At 45.3% G+C, this 25410-nt stretch overlaps 1 protein-coding gene across 3 annotated transcripts in view; it reads left to right on the top strand.

The window, feature by feature from the left end:
- The window catches only part of SAMD12 (sterile alpha motif domain containing 12), a 335623-nt gene that overhangs the window by 170156 nt on the left and 140057 nt on the right, over positions 1-25410 (top strand). For all 3 annotated transcript variants that reach the window (XM_037048435.1, XM_037048436.1, XM_037048434.1), the window contains exon 4: positions 13523-13663. In XM_037048435.1, coding sequence (XP_036904330.1) covers positions 13523-13663 — 141 coding nt within the window. The remainder of the gene's footprint in view (positions 1-13522; positions 13664-25410) is intronic.

Below are 25410 nucleotides of genomic sequence, written 5' to 3'. Positions count from 1 at the left end.
CATATGCAGAGAAGCCCTGGCAGCAGAACGGGTAAAGAAGATGAGTTTTGGAATTGAAAAATAATAATTCAGAATTCTATGATCTTTTGCTATCCATGGGATCATTGTCATTCAAGTTCCCAAGCCCATGTTTTAGAAACAGGGGTAATAATTGAACCTGTCCAGAGGGCTGTCCCAAAAAATAAGTTAAAGTTTGAGAAATTGCTCACAGTTACTCTCAACCCATAATTGTCCAATAAGTTGTTGATGTTTTTCTCATTTGCAATAATGATGATAACAGAGGTTCATGGGACCATTTCCATGTAACTCCTTTATCTTTGTGGAGTCAACAAAAGGTATCTAATCTAGGATCAAAGTTCTGTTATGGAGTAACCTGAAATGTCAGACTCCTCACTCTTCACACTTTGTTACACTCAAGGTTTTTACACCTCAAGGCCCTTACGTTGCCAGGCTTGTTCTAGTGCCTACACCTTCAGCACAAATTCAGCACGAATGCCACTTCTCTTTCTTGACCCACACTCTTTCTGACAGCTCATTCTCTGGGATTTCTTTCAGCATCTCCAGCCACCCCTCAGCAGCGTCTCTGTTGGCCCATCTCTCTGATCTACCTACTCAATTCTAGAGGTTCTCAAAGGATCCGTCCCAGGGCCTCTCCTCCGTTTGTGTTCCCTTCCTACTGGACCATGGACTTGTATGTCGACTGTGTGATGGTGGCTCCCACGCCAAGCTCCAGAGCTGACTTCGGTTTGGAGCTCCAAGGTGTGCACTTACTTGCCCGCTTTACATTTCTGCTGAATATCTCATAGTCAGTCCTAACCAAATGGATTTCCCTTCTCCATTGAATCTGCTCACTCAGTATGCCCCGGGTCAGCAACTGCAGATTCTTTTGTCTTACTCCCAAACTAGAAACACAGGGATCTTCCTTGACATTCCGTTCATGCATGCCTCGGATACCTCATCTCTCACCAAATTCTTTCGATGCTACGTGCAAAGTATTTTCTTTCTGCACATCTTCCCATCACCACCTGTTCAGTAGAAGCCACCATCATCTCTGGGCTCAACAAAAGTTCTAGTCTCCTTACCATACCTAGATCCTACTTCCATACCTAGATCCTCAGCTGAGATGATTTTATACAGGCTGCCAGAGAGAGAGTTTTAAAATATAAACCGCCTCATGTCGCATTTGGAGTCAGTAACAGGATCCTTGATTTGCCTCCAAGACCATGAGTGATCTTGCCCTTGCCTGGTCCTCTCTCCTCATCTCAAGCCACTGGCCTGCACCCTTCTCTCAAGTTCAACTCACTGGTCCTCTTGCCTTCACTGAAGGTGCTTTTCTACATACGACGTTTGCATACATTGTTTCTTCTGCCTCAAAACTCACTCATCTGACTCGTCACCTTTCTCATCCTTCAGGTCTTAGCCTAAATATTCCTTCAAGTTTCCCCTCTCCATACCTCAGTCTTGAGTTTCCTCTTTTTCTCAGGAAAAGCACTTTGTTCTTTTGCTGTATTAAAATTACATTTGGGGTATTTTTAATGTGTATGTCCCTGACTAAACTGCAGGTCCGAGCACAGAGACTGTGTGATTGTAGTTCCAAGTTACACCCAATGGTTGGCATTAGTTCCAAGTTACACCCTAGCCAGTGGTTGGCATTAGAAGAACGCTGATTGTTTATTAAGTGAACGCTGAACTTGAACTTAAGTACGTGTAGCTGTTCTAATCAGAGGCAGCATGAATTTGAATCAGATGTCTTGGTTCTGCTCTTTGCCAGTTACTGGCCATGTGTCTTTGGGCAAGTCCCTTCACTTTTCTGGGTCTATTATCTCACCAAAGAATCTTGCTTTTTTTCTTTCATCTTCCTCTCTTTTTTTGCCAAATTTCTCTGGGTACATTGTATTATTATTTATGATCAATCATAGAAAGACTCAGTTGCTGACTATGGAATATTTTGATTTTTACCCACAGTGAACAAAGTTGTACAACAGTGATTTGCGGCTTTTTGAGTTTGAAGAACCCTTTTGTATGTGGTGGCATTGGTCCTCGGATACTGTCCCTAGTGTGTGGTTGTTGGAGAAAACCCAAGTGGGCATTGCTTTGCTTTCTTTCCAAACAATTCTTTTTTTTAATTGTTCCATTTCAGTCATCCCCATTTCCCCCCCATTACTCTGCCCTACGCACCCCCAGCTTCCACTTTCATTCCAAACAGTTCTTGAAATGTCTCATTGAAACTTAGAGTTCCTTAGAGAAAGCTCAATCCAAGATTGCTTTAAATAGCTGAGATACACATCCTGTAATAATGGAATTATAAAAAGGGACATGAAGGACAGCTAAGTGACCTCAGCCCTCAAACAGAGGTTGAACATAACAGTGAGTGCAGTCTATGTAGGCATTGGTTTCTGGAACTACAAACTGGCTGTGCCGAAGAAAATGGATGTCCTGTATGTTTCATCTCTGGCAACAAAGGGACCATACTGCGCATCATCGACTCACCTGGGCCAAGTCCCCCATCTTAGGACTCGTCATTGTCATCATTTGTTGCTAATTTCTACTGAAAACATGTATTATGTGCCAGGCCCTGTGCTAAGTGCTTTCCATGGGTCATCTCACTTCATCTTCACCACCACTCCTTTGACAGAGAGACCGCTGTCACACCCGTTGGTAAGATGGGTAGATGGGGACTTACATCAGGTTCAGTAACTTGCTTCGGACAGTATGACATATAATTCATGGTGATGGGATTTGCCCTCAAGCACCCAACTGCGCGGGCATCCTCTTCATCCTCATAAAGCCGCTGTCTGTGCCGTCGGGGCCATGTAGTTCCCCCTCTCCCTTGTGCCACAACCTTCGGGGGCCGTCCAGCTCTGCCCGGCCCGAGCTCCTCCCCTCCCCCTCTCATTCTGTCCCTTCCACCCTCCTCCTGCTCCAGCATTACAATACGGTCCTTTTGCAAAGTCAAGGGGTTGGCACCAGGACATGGAAAAGCCAATCAGTTCAAACGTAGGTGAAAATGTAACGCGGGACTGCCACCCTTAGGGTCTGCCCCGTCCCCTTAACTTGGGTTTTTCGTGACAGAGTTCATTTCGACACTGTCATATATTGTTTCACAAGTTTGTTAAGCAGTATCCTGGATGTTGGCAATATGTACATGGAAAGACACACCTTGCTTTAAGGACTTTTAATTGAAGTAAGGAAGTAGACATTCTCACCATAACATTTACCACCTCATGCTTTACCTGTAGGTTCCAAGGGGAGTCAGGGGTGACTCACTGAGAAGGGAAGACCTGAGCCAGCCCATCAGACAGGAAGAGAGAAGAGACGCTAGCACGCAGAGCATTAGGGAGACACAGCAAAGGAAACTCTGGAAAGAATCTGTTCATGTTGCTTATCTTACCCAACGTAACTTTCAGTGAGGTAACCTGTTGACATCAAATTTCGAACCTCAAGCTTAATGAGCTTATTTTTACTCCCTTTCTGAGGGCAGAAGGGACATTATGTCAACGTTCATTTTTACTGTCTCTTCAGCATTGAAGCAATGCCAGCGTCAGTCAATGTTTCTGGACTTGGTTCCCTCAAATTGTTGTTACTTATCAAACAGTAACTATCATTACTCTTTCACTGATGATGCACCTTAAATCTCACTTAAACTTATGGGTTTTGAGACATTTCAGGACCAATTGCATGGAAACTTTTACTTGTAGAACTGAGTTGGAACTCCTGTTCTGCTTGCGTGCTTTGGTACGTTCTCTCCATGCAGGCCAGTTTCCTCCACTCCAAAATGGAGATAGGGATGCTTCCTGAGCTGATTCATGCATTCAGGGGGACAGTGGGTGGGAAAGGGCCTGACACATAGTGGGTGCTTTTCCCAATAGTAAGTTTTGTGTTGGTTTGCCTCCTCATTCACCTGAGGCCCATGAACCTCCAATACTGAGGATTCGTTTGTCTCTTGGACTAGCATTTCAAGTTGTTTGAAAGCCAACATTTACATCAGTGCTTCTCAACCAGAGGCAATTTGTGCTCCAGTGCACATTTGGCAAAACGCTAGAGATATTCCGATAGGCACAGCTGGGAACAGGTGCTCCTGGAGCCGAGCAGGTGGAGACCAGGGATGCAGCAGAGCCTCCTGCAGTGCCTGACACAGCCCACAGCCACCCAGCCTCAGATGCTGACAGTGTCAAAATGGGCAAAGCTAAGCTGCTATGTCCCACTCTACTTGCATGTCATGTTGATGGCTTTTGAAATGTGGCATACGATAAGCATAATTTCCTTCTCCTTGCTACCCTGCGCTCCCAAAAAGAATCCCCACCGTTACCATCAGGATGCCATCCTGTCAGGTGCCCCCCTTATAGTTTTGGCATGAGCTACACCACTGTCCATGGCTTTTGGATGGGCCCTTTATCTTTCTTTGGGTCTGTTTTCTAAAAGTGCCAGTGCTACTTTCTATTCTGCTTGCTTGGTAGAGGACTCAATCAGCACAACTTGGGAGGGAAGGTGTCATCTCATCCCCAAGGTACGTGTGAACAGACCGAAGCCTAGTGAGCTGATCAGCACAGGAGCGCCGTAGCAAATAACCGGTTCATCCAGCCCAACTTTCAGCTCCAAACCCAAGACCTCTTTCTTTTTTCCAAAGCCTTCCCGGTAGATCCGATGGCCCTCATGGTCTTTGGCCTACAGGTGTTATCACATACAGCAGGCTTTCAAGTAACATCATTTTGTTCCACATCATTTTGTGGTAACATGGATGAGATGCCGTAGGAACTTAACTGTTGTTTGTATCCTTTTGCCTATGCTAAAACTGGTTTCATTATACATCGTTTCACTCAGAGTGACAGAGCCTATCAAGGGCATTAAATGAGGACGTACTGTAATTGCTTTTAGGCTGTTTCATGCTTGCTGATGTTATATCTGCAGGTGACTTTTTTCTTAGCTCCCTGAAGACAGAAGCAGTTCTTATCCCTTTTACTGAATATATTTGGAGTGAGGACAGTCCTCACTTGTTACTTTTTCTGCTAAAGAAATCCCTGACACTAATAAAGCTAAACGTATAAAAGTTGAAGGAAGCCCTGGCTGGTATAGCTCAGTGGATTGAGCACAGGCCTGTGAAGCAAAGGGTCGATGATTCAGTTCCCAGTCAGGGCATGTGCTTGGGTTGCAGGCCAGGTCCCCCGTCGGGGACATAACGAGAGGCAACCACACACTGATGTTTCTCTCCCTCTCTTTCTCCTTCCCTTCCCCTCTCTCTGAAAATAAATAAATAAAATATTTAATTTTAAAAAAAGTTGAAGGAAAACCAATTCCTAGGTATTAGGAAGAGAAAGTCAAAGTAGCCTTGAAACGTTTTAAACAATACTTTGGCGACAGGCCACTAGTTCAAATGAATTCGAGTGTAGCAGCCGGCATGCCCGGGGCCCGTCCCTTCTGCGTAGGAACACCACTCACATTTGGCTGTACGGCCACCAGCAGAACATCCAGGCGGGGGTGGGGGGACTTGTCGGTAGGTCTCTCACATGCTTCTTGGTAATTAATTTTAGAAGCTGTCTAATGCCCAGAGGGCTGCTCACCTAGTGACACGCAGTGAACAGAGAATCCCGAAACAATGCGCCAATACGCTGACAAGTAAACGCCAGCACACCGGGTGTTGCTGTGCCTACCACAACCAGGAGAGACCGTGAAGGCTGTTTATGGTGTCATAAATCTTGGGCTGGAGTCTGTGTTATAGTGGTACCAGACTTCTTTGCTCAAAAAAGAGGTACAGAGAAAGTCATTACCGAGTCTTCCCAGCTACGAAAACAGAATCCCCAAACAAAACATTGAAGGAGGTTTTTAAAAATTAATTTCGGGCAGGATTTGGTCATTCTGGGTACTACCCACAGCACTAAAGGATTTGACCTTGAATTCACTGTTTGGAAGCTGTATATGCTTCCTTAAAGAGCAGAAAAGTAGTGCATGGCCACATTCTCACACTGTTTGAAAAACATTGTGATGTATAATTTCTTTCTGAACTTCTGTTTCCGGTGGGAATTAACATTATTTCAGTTTATTCCTATTAACACCATCAGCACTTGAATATGTTCAAACAAAAACCTATATTGTCTAAAACAGTCTTTTAACCTAAATCTGATTTAAAAGTATCAACATACGCGTACAGTTCCCATCAGTAGGGTACGTTACTTACAGTGACCACAAGGCAAATATCCACTAACCCTTCCCCCCCTCGGCCCAGAGAAGGGCCTTCAGTTAACTGCTAGTCATGTGAAAGCAACCAAGTGAGTGCCCGGCCTTGGCTCTCAGGCTGGGAAGAGCGGGCTGTGCTCACAGGTGGAAGGGAGAAGAGACGTGTTGGTCTTGGAAGGGTTTGTGCACATTCCTGCCAGGAAGTGAGGCCATGGGTTGGCCGACCTCCGAGTCCTTGTTAGCCCTGGTACTGGTGACTCGCAGTCACCTTCAGGAAGTCAGGCATTGGGCGGGGGCTAGTAAGGAGAAAGGATTTGCAGTGTGTGTTTAGGACACCAAAGACAGAGGACCAGTTCGGGCTATTAATTTAGAAAAGGCTGTACAGAATGGAGTCACGGAGCCTGGAGTCCATTCCTAATGTCAGTTGGAACCCTGACGGCGAGACTGCCCACATCCCTTTCCTCGCGAGTGGGAGGGGCGACGTGGCGGAAAGAGGGTTAAAAGTCAGATGTTGAAAGAGGCCACTTGTCAGCCAAGTATGACCCATGTACGCAATTTATTTGGCTCTCAGAGGACGGAAAACATGGGCAAATTTGAAATTGGGGGATTTCATAAGACTTCTGGATTTTCAATTGTTCTTAAAAATAGACGTGGCAATACTCAGCCTGTATTCTAGCAAAAATAGTTGTGGATTACTTGTTTTAGGAAAATAAAACTGACTAGTCCACCCAACCCCATCCTCTTTTAGCGTAGTGCTCTGCACACCGTTTTGTCACGCCGGTGACGTCTGACTCTGTGACCTCTGGTGGAACTGGGTATGGAGGCTACCCCAGGCACATCAAACGTACAGGAGCATGCAATCCGAATTAGGCTGTATTCCAAATACTTTGTAAGGAACGCTAATTAAAATACCAAACTTTACCAATGATTGATATTTTGAAAGCAAATTCCCATAGGTTCCTATTTTTCGTACTCTCCTGCCCCATGGTGGGCTTTCTCGGAATGGGGATAAGCCGGACAAGGCAGCGAGTCGGCTGAGAATTACTCACAAGCTTGGATCTGTAAGTCAAGATTCTCTTGGGTGCAAGTGCTGCGAATGAGTTCAGCTCACAAACCTCCTCCCCGCGGTGTTGACTTACATAAAAATGAGAGACCCAGGGGTGTCTGACTGCAGCAGGCCCTGCTTGCTCGTTGCAGGAAATCAAATCGTGCCACCTTATCTCTCTCTCTCCCATCCCTCACACTCTCTTTCCCTTTCTGTCTCTCAGCTCTCTCCCTCTGTTGTCTTAATTTTCTGGCGAAAAAATCCCTCCATATGGTGGCAAAGACAGCCACGGACAGCAAGTCTTGGCTTATGTTGTCCCTTGAGACAGGATCTAAGTAGAAAGACAGCTTCTCTCTGAGAAACCATCGCGATTCTGGTAAAGAGTGTTTGTTTGCCTGGTCTGGGTCACACAGCCAGCATTAATTTAACAGATACTGTATTTCCTTAGTGCCTACATCGAGTCAGGCCCTGCTCTTGTGGGTCTTACCCTGTAGGAGGGAGCAGGAGGGAATCACAAACTAAAAAATAAACGTAATGAGCAAGAAAATTATACAGTATTTTAGAAGTGAAAATGCTACAGAAATTTTTTTTTTCATTTTTACTATGCCCACCAGGTGAGGAGGAGCAGCTTTCAAAAGACTAAGGAGGGATTCTTTGACCAGAAATGGGCGGGGAGGCCGTATAGGCAAAACTTAGTCCTAACGTGAGTTCCACAAATGGGAGTGTTTTACGGCTGTGAAGGTCTTCTCTGTGTCTTCTGTGTGGTGCTTTGCGGTGGGGGGAAAAGGAGTAAGACGGGTCCACCTGCCAGGTGGGCATCGTGAAATGGCTCGTGAGACACCACACAGTGTGCTCCCTGCCTCACGCTCCACGCTCCACACGGCCCAGTTTCTTGGAGTTCCCTAAATGGGCCGTTTGGTTTTCGTGGCCCTGCCTTTGCCTAGGCTGTTCCCTGTGCCTCAGAGGCACTTCCTCCTTCCTGACTCTTGTTTTGTTTGCTTGTTTACTTTTTTGTCTAAGAGCCCCAGCTAAGCTGGGTGCCCCGTAGGTGGGCTGTCAAAGAACCCATGTGCTTGTCCCCGTGGCAAGGATAGTTTCTCTCCTACTGCCGAGCGCTGTGACATGCTCAGCCCATGCTGTGGATGTGGGTGGGCTACACGGTGAAGGAGTGGACGGTTCAGCGGCTGTGCTCGAAGACCCCTCACTGCCCCGTCATGCCCCACTGAGTGATGACCAAAGACCCAGAACCATCACAGCCTTGTACATCATGAATTTTTGCCAAAGCGTGCCCTGCCTGCCTTTAAGTCATCAGAAACGGTGACCTGTCTGGCCATCGGTCTCTCCCCTGCCCTAGTGGGGATCCCCATGTGCGGACTGGCAGAAGTGGGCTTGGGAGCACAGTAGGTCTGTCGGAGGAATCCCTGGTCGGCAGTTCAGGGAGGGGATTAAGGGCATGGCTTCTGTGTGTGTTTGCATCCCGGGTCTGCAGTTTCGTGTGCCTCTGACCTTTAGCTGTGTGACCTAGCTCTTAATTAATTATAATTAATAATGGTATCTACTGAGAATTCTTGAAAATGAGGTAATCCGTGTAAAGCTCTTGGGACGGTATTTAACACATAGTAACTGGTTAATAAATGTTTGCTTTTGTACTCACTGTTACAAGGAGCAGGAAGAAGAGAAGGAGGAAGCATTCTCAGCCGTCAAAAAACTGTCCAACCCAAACTGTACTCTCAGAGTGACACCAGTTTGCTAAGGGCGTGTGCGTTAGGTCATTTGGTCCTCACAGTCAGCCATGAGATAGTGTCATTTTCATGCCCACTGTGGAGGTGAGAGAATTAAGACTCAGGGGTGCTTTTCTGGGCTCATATCTCTGCCTCTTAGCTCTGGAGCTCATGCTTTTGCGATGGCACCTCTCTCGTAATTTCTTTGTTCCAGAAATCCCAATTTTGGAATAATGGTGAGAAACACAGATTCGGGCTGTAGAACACTGCTTTTATGCCCAACACCTGTCACTCTTTCTCTGGCCCAGCCAGGCCTGGAGTAGGATGCTGACCTTTACCTGAGAGCAGATTTGGAGCTCACCCAGTAAACAAGTGGCCATTTGTTTGGGGAACTGAACAGTGGCCTCTATTTCTAGCAGAAAAGAGGCCCTATCTGTAATTCAGCCACTTCTCTGGGAAAGGTGGGCTCCCAACCACCTGCTGTAGTACCAAGACTTCCCAGTAGGGGGCAAGCTCAAGGCACGTCCTCCAACTAACTCTGTGCTTTATGGTTTGTGATCTTTCATCTTGAAATGCTGTGACAGGGCTTTTGTGACAATTGTCTGACCTGGAAACACGGGGATGGGGCGTGGGCACCTGAACCGAAGACCACATTGGACCTGAAGGTTGGAGATACATGTTGAAACCCAAATCTTGCCCCCATCTTTCGTGTGGTTTTAGAAAGTCACTCTCCCTGCACTGCAGCTCTCCACGTGGACACCATGAGTCCCGTGCACCCAGCTCGTGATGGACTGAGTAAGGGCCACCCGGAGATATGAGGTCCTAATCTCTGAACCTGTAAATGTCACCCTGTAAGGAAAAGGGATCTTTGTGGCTGTGATTAAGTTAGGGTCTTCGTATGAGGAGGCGATCTTGGATTACCGGGGCCCTAAAGCAAGTCCCTAGTGTCTTTATAAGAGAGGAGGCGGGGCAAGATTACACACCCACGGGACAGAGGCCGAGGTCAGAGTGACAGAGTCACAACGGAGAGTGGCAGCCAGGAAACGCTGGGAGTTTCCAGGAAGGAATGTTCTCTACAGCCTCCAGAGGGAGTGTGGGGGCCCGGCTGATACCTTGACTGCAGCCCAATGAACCTGATGTTGAGCTCCGGCTTCCAGGATGCCATGGAAGGCGTTTCTGTTGGTTTCAGCCGCCATGTGTTGTGATTTGTTGTGGCGTCCCCAGGCAACGAATCCACTCCTGTCTGAGTCGATGGTCTCTCGCCCATTCTTGCTGCCCATCCATCCAGCAAGGCTGATAGTCTCGCTCGGTGCCTGTTCAGAAACAGGACGAGACGCTTGTCTGTCTTTAAGCCTGCAGGAAGGTGAAGTACTCATTTCGTCCCGAGTTCTCTGTTCCTTTCACTGGGCAGGTGTATCTGTGGTTGCCACCAATGAAATGCAACCTCCCCGCTCTGCTGCACTCAGGTCCTCGTGGCTGTTGTCCTGTCTGAGAGTCAGTTTTCAATCAAGTGTCTTACAATAGAAAAGACAATAATGTGGTGACCTTGAGGTCATCGGTATGTGAGGAGCGAAGACAACATTCGTCTTAGCACTAAGCATAGTCCATCGATAGATGTTTCTTGAACATTACTATGTCCCAGCACATAGATGACAACAGGGAACTTGGGACACGAGGGAACCTGACAGGAAAAGTACTTATTCCCATGGAGCTGGTATTGTCATGGGTCACAGACGATAAAGCTTTTACATATGCATTCAAGCTTCAGTTGCAGCAAAATTCTGATTTTCCAAGATTGTTAGCAGAGTATCAGATCCATGTGTCTGCTGGGTGAACTTCTTCACAGAGTGGTCCCTGGCTGGGACTTCTACAAGGGGACCTGGAAAATATTTTTGGCACTGAAGACATCTTCTGGGGTGAAGGAATACAGAGCTTGGGTTGTAAGAGGGTTGTCGTATTTCTCTAAATTCTGCTACGGTATGCCTACGCTCACCTCGCCCCTCCAGTCAACTCAGAGCTCTGGGCTTTGAGGAGCATGTCAAAGGAAAGAAAGCAGTATGGGGAAGAAAGCAGAAAATATTCTAACTGTGCTCCCTTGTTGAGTTCTATCCTTTTCGTAACTTCTCCAGATCCCTAGTGCTCTCAAGAGAAAAAAAACCGGCAATAACACGAACGAGATTTCCTCCCTCCAACTCATCCTCTGGGGGAGCAGCGGCTTTTCTCCGAGCACTGAGAGGACACTCCGGGCCGTCGGGGGCTCAGGTGGAAAACCCGAGTCACTTCTGACATCGGCTTTCCTGCATAGCCCACTTCCAGGGGTCCCAAAGTCCTTCAGAATGTATCCAGGACCCCAGCACTCCTTTGCGCTCCTCCACCCATGTTCGGGGCACCATCACCTCCTGTTTTGATCACCCCAGCAGTGTGCTGACTCTTCTCGTTGCCCCTACGTTTCCCTCTCGATCCCTAACCCGTCCTCCACATAGTGACCACGGAGAACCTTCCAGTACGTGGGGACCATGCCCAAGTCATCCCTCGCACAAACCTTTCCACGTTCAGAATGAAGCCAGAACCCTGCAGCAAGGCCCCGGAGGCCCTGTCTGATCTGGCACCCCCCCCCATCTTTCAACCCCCATTTCTTGTCCTTCTCTTGTCCTGCCTACTCTGCCCTCGCGACGCTAGCCTTCCTGCCATTTCTCTAATTGGCTTGACACTTGTAGATGTTCCAGGGTTGGCTCTTCAGAGAGGTCCTTTCTCACCACCCAAACTCTGATAAGTCTGTCCCGCCAGTGGGGGGGTCGCTGTCTGCCCCTGTGTATCAGTGCATTCGTATACTGCCTGTCCCTCAAACTAAATGGTAAACTTGCTGGAGAGAGAAGACACCACTTGTCTCCATAATCCCAGCACCCAGAACGGTGTCAGGCATTTATGGCTCTCAAGAAACACTCGAAAAAAGGAAAGAAGTAAAAGGCCAGGAGCACAGCCATTGGAAGGACTGGATGCTTTCTTCATCTCCCGGGCTCTGGGAGTCCACGAATGGCCCTGCAGCCTAGATCACCTGCACAACAGTGTGGGGGTCTCAGGAAATCTAGGAGGTGTTGCTTTTCTGAGATTGGGTTGATTTCCCCCTCCCTGGTTCCTTCCTGTGTAGGCAGCCGCCTGCAGAGCACACTGCGTAAACCTAGGACATAGTAAGTGCTCAATCAATGTTTGTTGATTGACCAGTTGGATTTCTATGGTAAACAACAAAAAGTGACCATATAGATTGTAGAAAAGGATGTAACTGATAATTGACTACTCATCCCTCTCCTGATACCTGCATCAAAAGCAGCACCATGGTTATTGGGGACGCTCTTTTATTCTGTGGTCAACAGGAGGGCTAGGAGGTTGATGGGACATTTGCTCCTGGAGATGGTCTGATTACAGTAAAGGTTTTCCAGAAATCAGGGCCTCGATGGCACTCCAGAGGCCATCTAAGGAAAACAGTGACAGATTTTGTCTATAAGAGTCTTGGTGTACCACTGAACCCCACCTTCTGACTACTGGGTTTCTTGCGTGGAGAGGTATATTATTTATTTTCTGAAGTGTATGTGCTGTTTTACCTGAAGACTTAGCATGGATCACATGTAGTGGCCTCTGTGTATTCTCCATCAACTGAGAAAAGGTCTGCAGTGTGATGACTGGGGCTTTGGGGGCAAGAGCACAGGGTGGTGCCGTGGGCACTTGACAACAATCATTCTCTGTATTTCTTGTCTCAGCTCTCACAATGGAGGTATGCTTATTTCAAGGCAAGCACAGGGCGGGGAAAAGTTGGGAATCTGATGGAAACCACAGAAACAAGGGAAGCATGCAGACCTTCCAGGGAAAGGAATGGGCTGAAAGGAAGCCGCACCAGGCTCTCTAGGGCCTGGGGTGTGTGCAAACTTCAGACGTTCACCCTGGGGCCCCCAAGTTTTGCAGTCTGCAGACGCTCGCTCTCGCCCTCCTCCTCTTACCCTCACCACTGCTGGAACCCTTGCCTTAGGCCAGGATCAGGATGAAGGCTTGGCTCCCACCAGCTGGAGTTGCAACCCAACACCAGGGGTACAGCAGGGAAGTTCACGCTGCAGGTTGAAACTGGAACTTTGAATGTGTATTTCCCAGAAACGATACTATAACCTGGGTTCATCGGCATTGCAGTTCCTCTCCAACCGCAGTGGGAGAATCCAGGGCTTCAACTCGCTTGTCAGTGGCACAGGCCAGCCTCAGAGCCATGACCCAAGGAAGGGCCTTGTTTCTATGGAAACCTGCAGTCCATGACCCAGATACCCAGGTTGAAATGTTGCTATTTTATTTAATTCAGTCTGTGGGTCAGTTGGGGATTGCCAATATTAGATACAAATTGGGCTTCTCTTTTTTTAATCTGTGCAGTTTTTTTTTCATCTGGATTATCCATTCCTGTCAGGTAGAATAATGAGGGGCCCTGTGTCCTAAAGGGTCTGTGTTTAGACGGAAACTTCTGCTACGGCAGAATTAGCCAAGGCTAAGATGGAAACTCTTCTCCAGGCCTTGCTCATTTGCTTTTCCTTTATTTCTTGAAACCCCACAGGGCGAGCCTTGCTGCGACTGACTGACAAAAAGCTTGAGCGAATGGGGATTGCCCAGGAAAACCTCCGGCAGCACATCTTACAACAGGTGCTCCAGCTGAAAGTGCGAGAAGAAGTCAGAAACCTCCAGTTACTCACACAAGGTACCCTGCTGCTTTCTGTGGGTGGATGGAAGGGGAGACTGGAGGGAGGAGACTCTAACCCCTATGACACAGGGGCGCCGGGGAGACGCTGTCATTGCTTTCTTGTGGTGGTGGTGTTTGTTTGTTCGCTTGCAGCAGTTTCTTCATTTAAAAAAAGATATAGATTTAAAGACCATTTTCTTCCTGAGACGCCTCTTTTTCATAGCTCAGGGGGAAGGATGCACAAATGAGTAATGGATGGGCAAACAGTGTTGTCTCAGCCAATTTCAAGGTCATCACACACAGCTATGTAGGTTGTGCACTGCACACCCCCCGAGAGCACCAGTCACAAAGGTCAGGACCCCTGCAGTTGTCCGGGGTGCCAGCTGCACAGCTGTGCACCTCGGCCCCAGCCGCCTCCGTCTGACCACCAGCGCCGAGAGGGTCTTAGGCTCTGTGTGATCCCATAGTTCCTGTGACCAGTGATGTACGTGAGATTTTTAGTCATGTTTCATTTTACTTTGCTTCCCACCGACTGATGGGAGAAAAGCATTTTAGGAGAATGTGTCTCTGTGTATCTATGTAAGTACACGCACACTTTAGAGTTTGTGAGAAACTATTTAGAATCTTGAAAATGGAACCATTTCAAACGATAGGCTATAGGGAATTTAAAACTGGAATGTTGGTATCATGTAATTCTAAACAAGAACCATTAATAACTTCAGTATGTTGAGAGCACTTAAACATCCTATCACTGGAAGTGAGAGCATATGGCTGGAATTGGAAGAAAACCTTAAGTTGCACTGTGTGGAATGGGTAGGTCTACATAAGATGGGGTTGCTGCCAACCTCTGTTGGCTATAAACCTTTGTTTTATCTTAATGCCCATTATATATCACTTTAAATGAAAGGATAATAAAGTGTGTATCTTCGAGCCTTGGGTATTTTCAATCCATAGAATATTGTAATTGCATGCATACTGATATTGGAGAAATCTGGGTCAGCCGAGTTTCATGTTATTGCATTTAGATTAACCCCATAATAGTTGATTTGCCTGGAGGAAGTAATGTACTGCCTGAAAGATGCCCACTCCAGATGGTAAATGCAAACTTCAAGTGATAGGAAAATAGTATTGTTTATTTGTTATGCATTATTGGTGCTGGTCTCCGGAGACTCCCACTGGTTAATTTATAGGTACTGGTACATTGAGTAAGTTAAATTTGCATTTGACATATTGATGTATATTTCATTTTCTTTGAAGAAGTAAATAAGAGATTCAAAGACTTCCCACAAGAAAGTCTGACACAGTGCTATTTCTAAAACTGAAAAATTTGAAACAACCTAGAGGTCCAGCAATATGGAAGGAATGAAGTGGTTCTGCTTAAATTCATAAGATCTAGCCCTGGCCAGTATAGCTCAGTTGGTTGGGCATCATCTTGTGAACCAAAAGATCACTGGTTCAGTTCTTGCTCGGGGCACATACCTGCATTGCAGGTTCGATCCCCAGTCAGGGCATGTACAGAAGGCAATCAATTGATGTTTCTCTTCCTCTCTTTCTCCTTCTTTTCCTCTCTCTAAAATAAAACAAAAAATATCATAAGATCTGGTGTAATGAAGTCATTTACACTCCATCTTCAAAGAATATATAATACCATGAGAAAGTATTCAAGAAGTAGTAGGAAGTAGGTGAAAACAATATATATATATAATTTTATTTACAATATGAGCCCACTTTTGGAAAAATCATGTATTTATATGTAAATAGAAAACAGGCTACAAATGAATAGTATTTTAATATTAGTTCTCTATGGGTGGTGGGATTGTGGGTGCTTTTAATTTTTTCTTTGTGTTTTCTGTATTTTCCGGTTTTCCTAGTACAAAGCTGTATTACAGCAATAATCAGAAAAATATACATTTTGTAAGCTTCCATCATAGGCGTTGCTCTGTCAGGTTCTATTTAGTGTCTGAGGTTTCCCCCACTCTCCTGTCTCCCTCCTGTGATATATAAAAAATGAGACCCGAATTTGTCACGTGCGCCTCAGACTCTGTTTTCTCTCTGCTGCTGTCAGCCTGAAGCCTGTTTGCTTTGCAAAATCATTTTCTACAGCTTTCATTGCCCTAGATGCATAATATATAAGATTTTTCCTGAGATAGTACTCCAGTCTATTAAGCTAAATATATGTTTGTGTTCTGGGAAGGTAATGCTAGGTTCAGCCTTTTCAATTCAGTTGTTGTCACTTCCTTTAGCCTTGAAAAGCTGTGCGTTTTGAATCCTTCCACGCTATTCCCTTTGGAAGAGGCGGCGTTCTCCAGCCCTTAGATATTTTGTCTGCGCTCGTATTGCCTTTCTTATTGCTTGTCCTTTACATGTTAATGTTGAAACACATTTCATGTCAGGCAGCCTTTAGAAAATCCATAGCCTTATCAAAAAGATGGTTTCTTTTGAAAACATAAAAAGTTGGCAAGGTTTTTTTTTTTTTGTTTTTGACTGAAAATAGAAATTCTAAAGACAGCTGGATTTGCCTTAAAATATTTTGGGTATAGGTTTGCTATAATAAGAATTGAAGGATGGAAAATTGACTTTGGGTGGCGAGCGTGCAGTAGTGTGTGTATATATATATATATATATATATATATATATATATTGAATTATAATGTATACCTGAAATTTATACAATGTTATAAGCCAATGTTTCCTCAATTTTAAGAAAAAGAAAGTCATGAAAGTCATTCCTTATTTCCTCCCAACACCCCCAACCTCCACCTCTTGGAAACCTCGAATCCACTTTCTGTCTGTTTGCTTATTCTGGACATTTTCTATAAATGGAATCATTTCATACACAGTTATTTGTGATTGGCTACTTTGACTAATGTTGGCTAATGTTTTTCAGGTTGACCCATGTTGTAAGCCCGTGTCTGCATTTCACTTCTTTTTATTCCCAAGTAATATTCCTTTGCCTGCGTGTAACATTTTATTGATCTGTGAATTAGTGGACAAACATTTGGATAGTTTCTGAAACTTGGCTGTTATCAATAATGCTATTTTCAACATTTGTGCTCAAGTTTGGTGTGGACCTGGTTTCATTTCTCTTGGGCTTATTCCTAGGAGTGAGATTGTTGAGTCATATGACAACTCCACATGTGACCATTGGAGGAGCTGCCAGACTTGTCCAAAGCAGCTACACCATTTTACATTCCCATAAGCAGTGCACAAGGGTTCCAGTTCCTCCACATCCTTGCCAACACTTGTTATTGTCTTTTTTATTATAACCTTTCTGATATGTGTGACGTGGTACCTCATTGTGATTCTGACTTTCATTTCCCTGACGGCTCACGATGCTGAGCACATTTTGCTGTGCTTACTGACCTTTTGGGTATGTTCTTTGGAAAAACGTCTATGCAGATCCTTTGCTTATTTTTTAATTGGATTGTTTGTTTTCTCCAAGTTTTATTTTTGACCTGCTATGTTTTACCATGCATGATTACCTACTTTATTTATGAGATCAAGAGCTAAATACGTGGCCACCGTTTCCAAAGAGGAACCCCCTCCTCAGGGGATGAAGTCTTGCTACCTCCGGAGGCATTTGAAAGAACCTGCCACAAACTTGGAAATCAACTCCGTAATGAGATAAATGAGTAGACTCTAAATATTTTCTCTCAAGGAAACAACATTAATTTGGATGGAGAAATTAAACGCACAAACATCAAATCAGTTGCATCAGCTTGTAATCAGACCTCCAAATTAGATGCACCCATTTGAATGCTCATTTTGCCATGTTTCTAGAGGAAATAAAATAATAGATAATTAAGCCGACTTTTCCAACTTTTGATTGCGCTCTTAAAATTTGTCTCAAACTTTTAACTCTACACCAGTCATTTTCACCCAGGAGCCCCAGGTCAGTAATAGGACCAAGATGGTCAGAAACAGACTGGGAGAAAGAGCCGGTCCTCACCAGTGTGAATTACCCGAACTCACACAAGGAAAGCCAAGGATTTGCCTGCCTTTTGCTTGATCTCCTCCGTCTGGATGCTGGCCAAGAGACAAGAACGATTAGGCATGTAAGAAATGTGGGTGGTGGATACCTAGTAAATATATCCATTTATAGGCACTATTAATGCCTCCTGACAGCAATTCCTGAACCCGCTCATCATCTCCAGCCAGGGCTGTCTTTTACCTGCAATTCTGGCCTCTGATTTCCCTGCCTTTATTCACAGTGGCCCAGGAACGACTTGACATTTGCAGCCACATAATCAACGTTTGGCCCTGCTTTCACGTTGTTTCCTTCAGGGGCTTTGAAGCGGTTCCGTCTTCCATGCCGCCCTTTGGTCTTCTGTGCCCCATCCCTGGCGCCGCAGGGGTGTTGATGCGGGGGGCCAGCTTGCTTGCATGCTCTCGTAGGAAACTCCGCCTTGTTAGGGCACCTTCAATTCTCCCTTGGGAAATGCAGTGCAGAGCTGGAAATGTCATTATTATACTTTCCATTTGCTTGATTCATGGGAGACAGAGGGAACGGTGCCTTATGTAGCACAGAGCAGAGCAGTGGTGCAAACTATGTTGGGATCTTTCCAATTAATCTATAACCAGCCATTTGATGGGCATCATTAGCATTTTATTAATGGACAATATTTCTAGGAAGAGAACACCCCAGGGATACTGAAAGCTTTTCTCATACAGCTAATGAGTGTTCAGTGTTTACAGTGTACAAAGCACTGCACAAATTGTCACATCTACTCCTGACATTTGGCCTACTGTGATCAGCACAGCTCCTGGCCCCAGTTTAACATGGGGAAACTGAGGGTGGAGAATTTAAGCAGTACTCCCAGAGTCAGACAACTAGTAAAAGCATAGTGTAGGTCTATCTGGCTCCACAGCAAATTTTTACCCATCAAACTTCTCCTGATCTGTCAAGTGAGAATAATAATTCCTGCTTCATGGTGGTGCTAATGATTGAATGAAACGTTATGTAGAAGCCGTATAGCATAGTTTGTGACATATTCTATGAAAGCGAGCCGGCAGATTTTTTTGTATAAAAGGTGCAACAGTTACGTATTTTAATCCTTGTGGGTCATATTATGGGAAAGCAACCCCAGACAACCCTAAATGAATTAGGCAAAGCAGTGTCCCAACAACACCTCTATGTGCAAGTATAATCACTGGACATGATTTGTGGGACCCTACTTTACAAGGTTAAAAATACAAACTTTTGGTATTGTCATCGAGATGATTGCTTTTATTCTTAAAGGCTTCCCTTTAGAGCTGTAAATGCTTTCTTCAACCCCAGGGGCACTAGAGTAAGGACCCAGCCCTGAGTCCTTTTCAGTGTCTTCCTTGTCTGCAGAGACCCGGGCAGTGTGCAAAGAGGACGGCAACTTCGAGTTAGGTAAATGCACACAGTAGAAAGCAGCGTTCCCACTGGAGGGTAAGGCAGACGAAGGTAGTGAAAACATCCATCTTCAAATGCCTTTTTAATAAGTGCCTACACAATGAAAAAAAAGAGAGAAGAAAAGCATAATTGTTTACTCAGGCCAGTTATAGCTCATTAAGCATTAGTGTTTCCCAAAAGACTTTTTCCACATTGTCCAAATCTATGTGTCAAATTTTAATTGCAAATCTCATAACCAGATGGACTTTCCCAAAGCTCCATCTTTTGAAGCAACACAAATTAGAGACACGACTTCCCAATCCAAGAAGACTTTTCGGAAGCACGTGTACAGACTGGGTATTTCAGTCCCATCGCCCCCGCAACGATACTTCAGCAAGTGAAGCAGTCCATCGGAATCGAAATGGGCCATCTGGTCCACCACCTCGCTCAAAGAAGGAAGTCTTTATAAATCATAGCAGTAGACTCTTCGGGAATTTTTCCAGTCTCATTTTACAGATCTGGGCACCAAGACCCAAAGGGGATTAGGGGACAGTCCACGGTCACACCGCCCGTCAGTGGCATGGCTGAGACTGGATCCCAGTTCTCCCGATTCCCAGACAAGTGTTCTTTTCCTCACTGTTTTAAAATATAATTTACATATGATAAATTTTTTACTTTTAGTGTTCAGGTTTTCCAGTGTGGACAAAGCATACAGTCATGTAACCACCACCACAGTGAAGGGAAAAAAGTTCCATACTTCAAAAAATACTCCCCCTGGTTCCCCTTCGTTGTGACCCCTTCTCATCGCTCCCAGACTCTGGCAACCACAGATAGGTTTTCTGTCCCTTTGGCTTTTCCCTTTTCAGAATGTCATACGAGTGGAATCATAGAATCTGGCTTCTTTCACTGACTACAGTGCACTGAGGTTTTTCAGTGCGGTGGTGCGCATCCCTCGGTCATTAATTTTCATTGCTTAGTGTTCCACAGCATGCATGTACCATAATTTGTCTGTCCATTCCCCAGCAGAGAGACACCTGAGATGTCTCCAATGTGGGCAAATACAAAGGTATTAGAAGCATTCACATACAGGTGTTCATATTAAATCAGTTTTTACTTCAGTGGGTAAGCAGCTAGAGGGGGATTGCTGGGTTTTATCATGCATATATGTTTATCTTCATAAAAAAAAACTTCCAGTCCAGTATTCTTAAAATGAGAAAAGTGTATTAACAGTATTAGAGAGTGGCTTTAATACATACAAAAATATATTTTAACCTTGTACTGGAGGTTTTGGGGAAATTACTATATCTTTCTAGAAGTCTCAGCTCACACTTCCTGGAGGAACTACCATTTTAAGAAGCCCCTGTTTTCCTGAGAGTTTATGGTAAATTATCTCAAAATAAGTTCAGGTCAAATGTGTTTATGGTTTACTCATTAATTCAATAAAAAAATCTACTTAGCATCTTTGTGCAGGTAATAGGATATGGCTTTCCACAAAGGTCATTGAGAAATGCATCCTTGTCTCTCTTCTAAAGAAGAACATCTCGTATTTCCAGCCTCTAGAGAAGAACACCTGGGGCAATCAGATTCCCTTCTTTGCATATGGAAGTATGTGTGGGGGTTTTCTAGTGTCTCTCAAATCACACCATCTGAACTTCCAGGCTGCTGCTTGGCTTTCATTTAGTTGTGCTGCTGGTGTTATGAATCCGATGTCCACTTTCTGCTCAGCCCCTCTGCCCTCTTGTTGGGTTTACCTTGAGCTTTCCCTCGTTGGTCCTCACCTGTGTTCACAAGCATAATGATGACTCTCTTGGTCACCCCTTCTCTTTCTGATGTCTCCTCCACAGGCTGGTGGCGAGCTGCCTCTCCCTACCACTCCCCAAATGTTGATGTTCCCTGTCCTAGGGTCCTCTCCTTTTCCATGCTCTGTGGGGAGTCCCATCCACTCCCACGGCTTTAACCACCCCCTTCCTCATCGGGACTCTCACACACATTGCAGATGTCTCTGAAGCGTCAGCTCCTCATTTTAAACTCCCCTAGATATTCCACTGACATCTCAAAGATACCCCAAATTAACCCCATTGTTTTTCTCACCATCTCCCTAGGCTGTTCTCCCCACACATTTCTTCTCAAGGTTGATAATGCCATTACTCACTTTATCACCTAATATGGAAGCTCGAGTCACCTGTGGTTACTCTTTTCCCTTTACCAGTCATCGGCAATCAGTGACCAAATCCTCTGGATTCTGCTTGTAAAATGGGTTTCCAGTCTTTGCTTGCCTCAACACCGCCCCTGCCACTCCGTTCATTCATTCCCCCTCGGCTCCTTCATAGGCCATGAGAGTAACCTGCGAATTATTATTTGATCTCTAGTCCCTGCCCTGACCCATTCATTCTCCTTTAATTAATTTCCTACTTCTATTGCCAGAGACGATTTAAATGTATTTCTGACCACATTATTTTCCTCCTTAAAATATTTGATATCCCCCAATTGCCTACAGAATAAAACTTAAACTCTTTAACATCCCATCGAAAGCCATTCTGGGCATTTTATAGATGTATTAACTTTGGGTAAGTCACTTATCAGAGGTTAAGATCCCTCGGTTGTAAAAATGGGGATGGGCTCTATTTCACGGACTCGTTGTGAATACGGTGTGATAGAGCTCACGAAGGACCTGGCCTTGATGAGATGGCACCTCTTCTGAGAAACCTTAGCTCCTCTCTCAGGCAGAACCAATCGTTCCCTCTTCTGCACTGCTCAGCACGTTGTTCATTCCACTGACGTTGTACTCATTACACAGCGTCCTTTTTTGTTCTTCCATCCGGTGAACCCGAGGCTGTGTGCTGGCGGGCACTGGGGATACAAAGGAGTGCCCAGTCTAGCAGCGAAGCTAAGAAGTGCCTGCCACCGTATTGTGGAGATGCACAGACGGACAGTGATAGCGCAGAACTGGAAGAGGGGGATAGGGGAAGACTGGCCAAAGGTCGACCGCATGAGCTGGAGGATCAAAGTCTGGATGGGTGGGCAAAGGCTGGCCTGAGGCAGAAGGAGCAGCCTCCATGAAGGCACGGTGGACAGTGTCTGTCCATGTCCGTCACCTGTAGGCCGCAGACCACCTCAGTTGTCTTCTGATTTCTCCTTGTGTTCCTACATCTTAGCACGGTACCCAGCCGAGAGTAGTCCTGCTTTTCCTGATTTTAATGTAATTGTTGCCCTTTCGTTCTAGACGTTAACTCTGGTTCATTTTCAACTTCAGCTTCTCAAAGCAGTGAATGCAATATCAGTTTGTTTGGGTTCATCATTTAAACACGAGAGGAGCTACAAGGCCACGTTGGGTGATCTTTCTCCATGAGCAACATGACCCAGGACCTTTTTCTTCCCTGTGATTTGTTTCTGTTGTTGTTGTTGTTGTTGCCTCGACTGGTCAAGATGATGGCGAGGGCTCCCACATAAAATCCGCACCTTTGGCACGAGCTCTAAAATATATAAGCCACCCACTTGCCTTGACTCATCTTGCCTGATATTTTCAGTTTTTAAATGTTCTTCTGAGAGATACTTTCAGTGACATAGAATGGGTTTCTCCTAAAACCCATTTAACTGCCCTGGGGCTCGTGGTGGATGGGGATATTAGGTCATTTTATAGGGTTTTGTGCAGATTATTTATATGTGATTGGGGTCTTTCATTACCATTTCTTCCTTCAGTCTTATTTGATTACAATCTGCCCACCAAATATTTCTTCCCAGTTGCATCAAAGATAACATTTCCTCAAACTGCCACCTTTGACCTTGCTCCCATCACTTTTCAAAATCTTCCCACCGTGTTGTGCAGAGTTTGTGACCAGGGATATTTCTAACTTAATCAAGTGCCTGCACCTTCGCGGGCGTTTGCTATCATCTAAGCTTTATGTTCAGAGGCCCACACACGGCCTCCTGGGGGGCAGTGCCCCGTGTCAGCTGATCCGCAGGAGTTGCTGCACCAAGCCAGCTCCCACTCCCGTTTCATTTTCATCCCGGGATTCCACTCTGGCCAGTTCACTCAGGACCATGTTTTGTTCGAAGCGGGGCTTGTGATGGGCGCTTGCTTCTCAGCTGCCGCATTCCTCGCGGCAGAGCAGCACCTGCCTATTGAGCGTGCTGCCGACGGCCCCTCCAACCAGCGAGTGCAAGAAGCAGGACGCAATTTTCTAATTTGGACATGTTCTATCAGGAAGTATTCTCGTCCTTACTTCCGTACAACTCAGTGTTTAAGGGGGTAGTTTAATGGCAGAGAGTAGCCTTTAGGGAAACCCAAATATTCTAAACACTTTTGTGTCTACCTTGCAAAAATCACCAATCTCAGCCTTCTTTGCCCTTGATCGCTTTGCATTTAAATGTTGCAGGTGGAATAAGCAATATATTTGATGCCTCTTGTTTGGACAGTTTAAGATGGCCATGGGTTTGCATTGTTATTTCACCGTGACCTTGTGGTTTGACTGTGGATTTGAAGGATCTTGAATGACACATATATGGGTTTTCCACAGTGACATTCATTGATTTCTTCAGGGTAAATCTACACCCTGTAATCTGGGCTCTATGGTGTTCGAATCTTCTATGGAGTTTTGGGAAAGGCAACTGTAATAGGACAGTGGCAGGTGGACTAGAGGTGAGAAAATCCAACTCATTTTCAGGGAGATGCTGAGCTGGTTCAGCTTTCTGAGCAGAAATAAGAGAATTATGTCATCTACATGCTTTCGAATTTCTGTCCCTAGTATTTTATATTATCCGCTTTCTCTGTGGCCTTCTGGGGGAACACCAATGCCCAGTGCCTGGAATAAAGCTCTATATGGTGGAGATGTTTAAGGCACTGCTTGTATCCAGGCTTCTACATTCCAGTTCCAGAAGGCACCACACACTACACTGTGAATGGCCCAGCCTTGTGCCCCAGCCAGGAATTAAAATCTGTTCTTTTCTGAAATTAGCTCTTCATTCTTAGTTTCCTGCTTTCTTGTTTATTCCTTTACAATAATAATTTGGCAAAAAAACCCACAAACATGTATTGAGATTCTACCATGTACCCAGCACTGTATGTTATGTGTTAGGGATACAGGGATGAACAAGACAGTCTTTGCCCTTGAAGTCAAGTGAAAGACGTAAGGAAAGACAAAGGTCAATGGAGAATTCCGGGATTGTGATGGAATGGTACCCAGTCCACAAGGAATATATCAGAAAAGTTTACAAGAATAAGTGACCTCTGAATTGAGCCAGGTACTATAGTTAGCAGGGTGTGTTTATTTTCTCTCTAGTCATCAAATACAAACTTGCCAGGACCGTAAGAACCTTGGAGAGGTGGACCATGCCATAAAAGTATATTTACTAAAACAGGGCATATATACTGGTCCTGCCATGTGGCAGGCCCTTACTGGTGTTGGTGAAATTCACTGAGCAAGTTGGAAATGGTTCTCGGATAGACAGATTTTACATTTTAATGAAGAAGACCCTCATCAAACAAGGAAGCCTAGTGACGTGGTGAATGACGGGAAGGGGAACGTTAACTATGCTTTGGAGTGTGAGTAAGCAGAGGGGCTTACCCAGCACTGAGGGGTCAGGAACATTTCCCTCAGGAAGTTCAGATCTCAAAGAGGAAGAGGCAGTAATTAGGGCAGGTGGGAAAGATGTCCCCACTGAGGGAAACAGTGGTGTGAAGCCAAGACTGAAGAGGAGGCTTGGTGCATCCCAGGAATGTGAGGAAGGTACAGCTAGTGTGATGGGAGGGTCAGGGGTGAGTGATGAGGAAAAGGATAAGGCAGGAAGTGAGGCCGGAAGGGCAAGGGAGGTGCCCAGGGGTGAAGCGAAGGCCTTGTTTTTCTACTTTCCTTAAGGAATTTAAAGTTCCTTAAGACAGTGGGGAGCCAGTGAAAGGCTTTGAACCAGAGACTGTCCTGACCAGATTTGTACGACAAAAGATAAGGAGATGCACGGAGAAGGATGACACGGGCCAGATACCTACCTAGTGAGGAAGTTGTTTGGGGTAATCTGTGTTAGAGATGCTGGCAACCTGGACAAGGCTGGTTACAAGAAGGGACAGAGAGAAGCCAACTCAAGAGACTAGGCAACCTGTGGTGATAGATTAAGAAATGGTAAACATTAAGATGACTCTGAATAGCTTCCTTATGTCACAGAGTTCTCACTCTCCATCCTCCACGGTCCGTTAGTTTGGACTACTGGGAACCGGGAGATGTGTAGTTTTGCTGAACTGTCTCCTGCATATTAGGGCACCAAGAACTCAGATTTGTTTGTCTCCCAACTTGACACCACAATGAAGTAGAGATGCCAATGTAGCATTTCCCAATGCCCCCAAATATCCTGAGCAATCTTAATCTTGTTAAATCAATGACTTGACATTTTGCTAGTTGCCATTTTAATTGATTTA

The sequence above is a fragment of the Sturnira hondurensis genome, unplaced genomic scaffold (genome assembly GCF_014824575.4).
Source record: "Sturnira hondurensis isolate 20B ecotype Veracruz unplaced genomic scaffold, ASM1482457v3 Scaffold0006413, whole genome shotgun sequence".
NCBI lineage: Eukaryota > Metazoa > Chordata > Mammalia > Chiroptera > Phyllostomidae > Sturnira > Sturnira hondurensis.
Note: the sequence above shows the minus strand (reverse complement) of the source record. Positions and strands in the feature narration are given on the sequence as shown.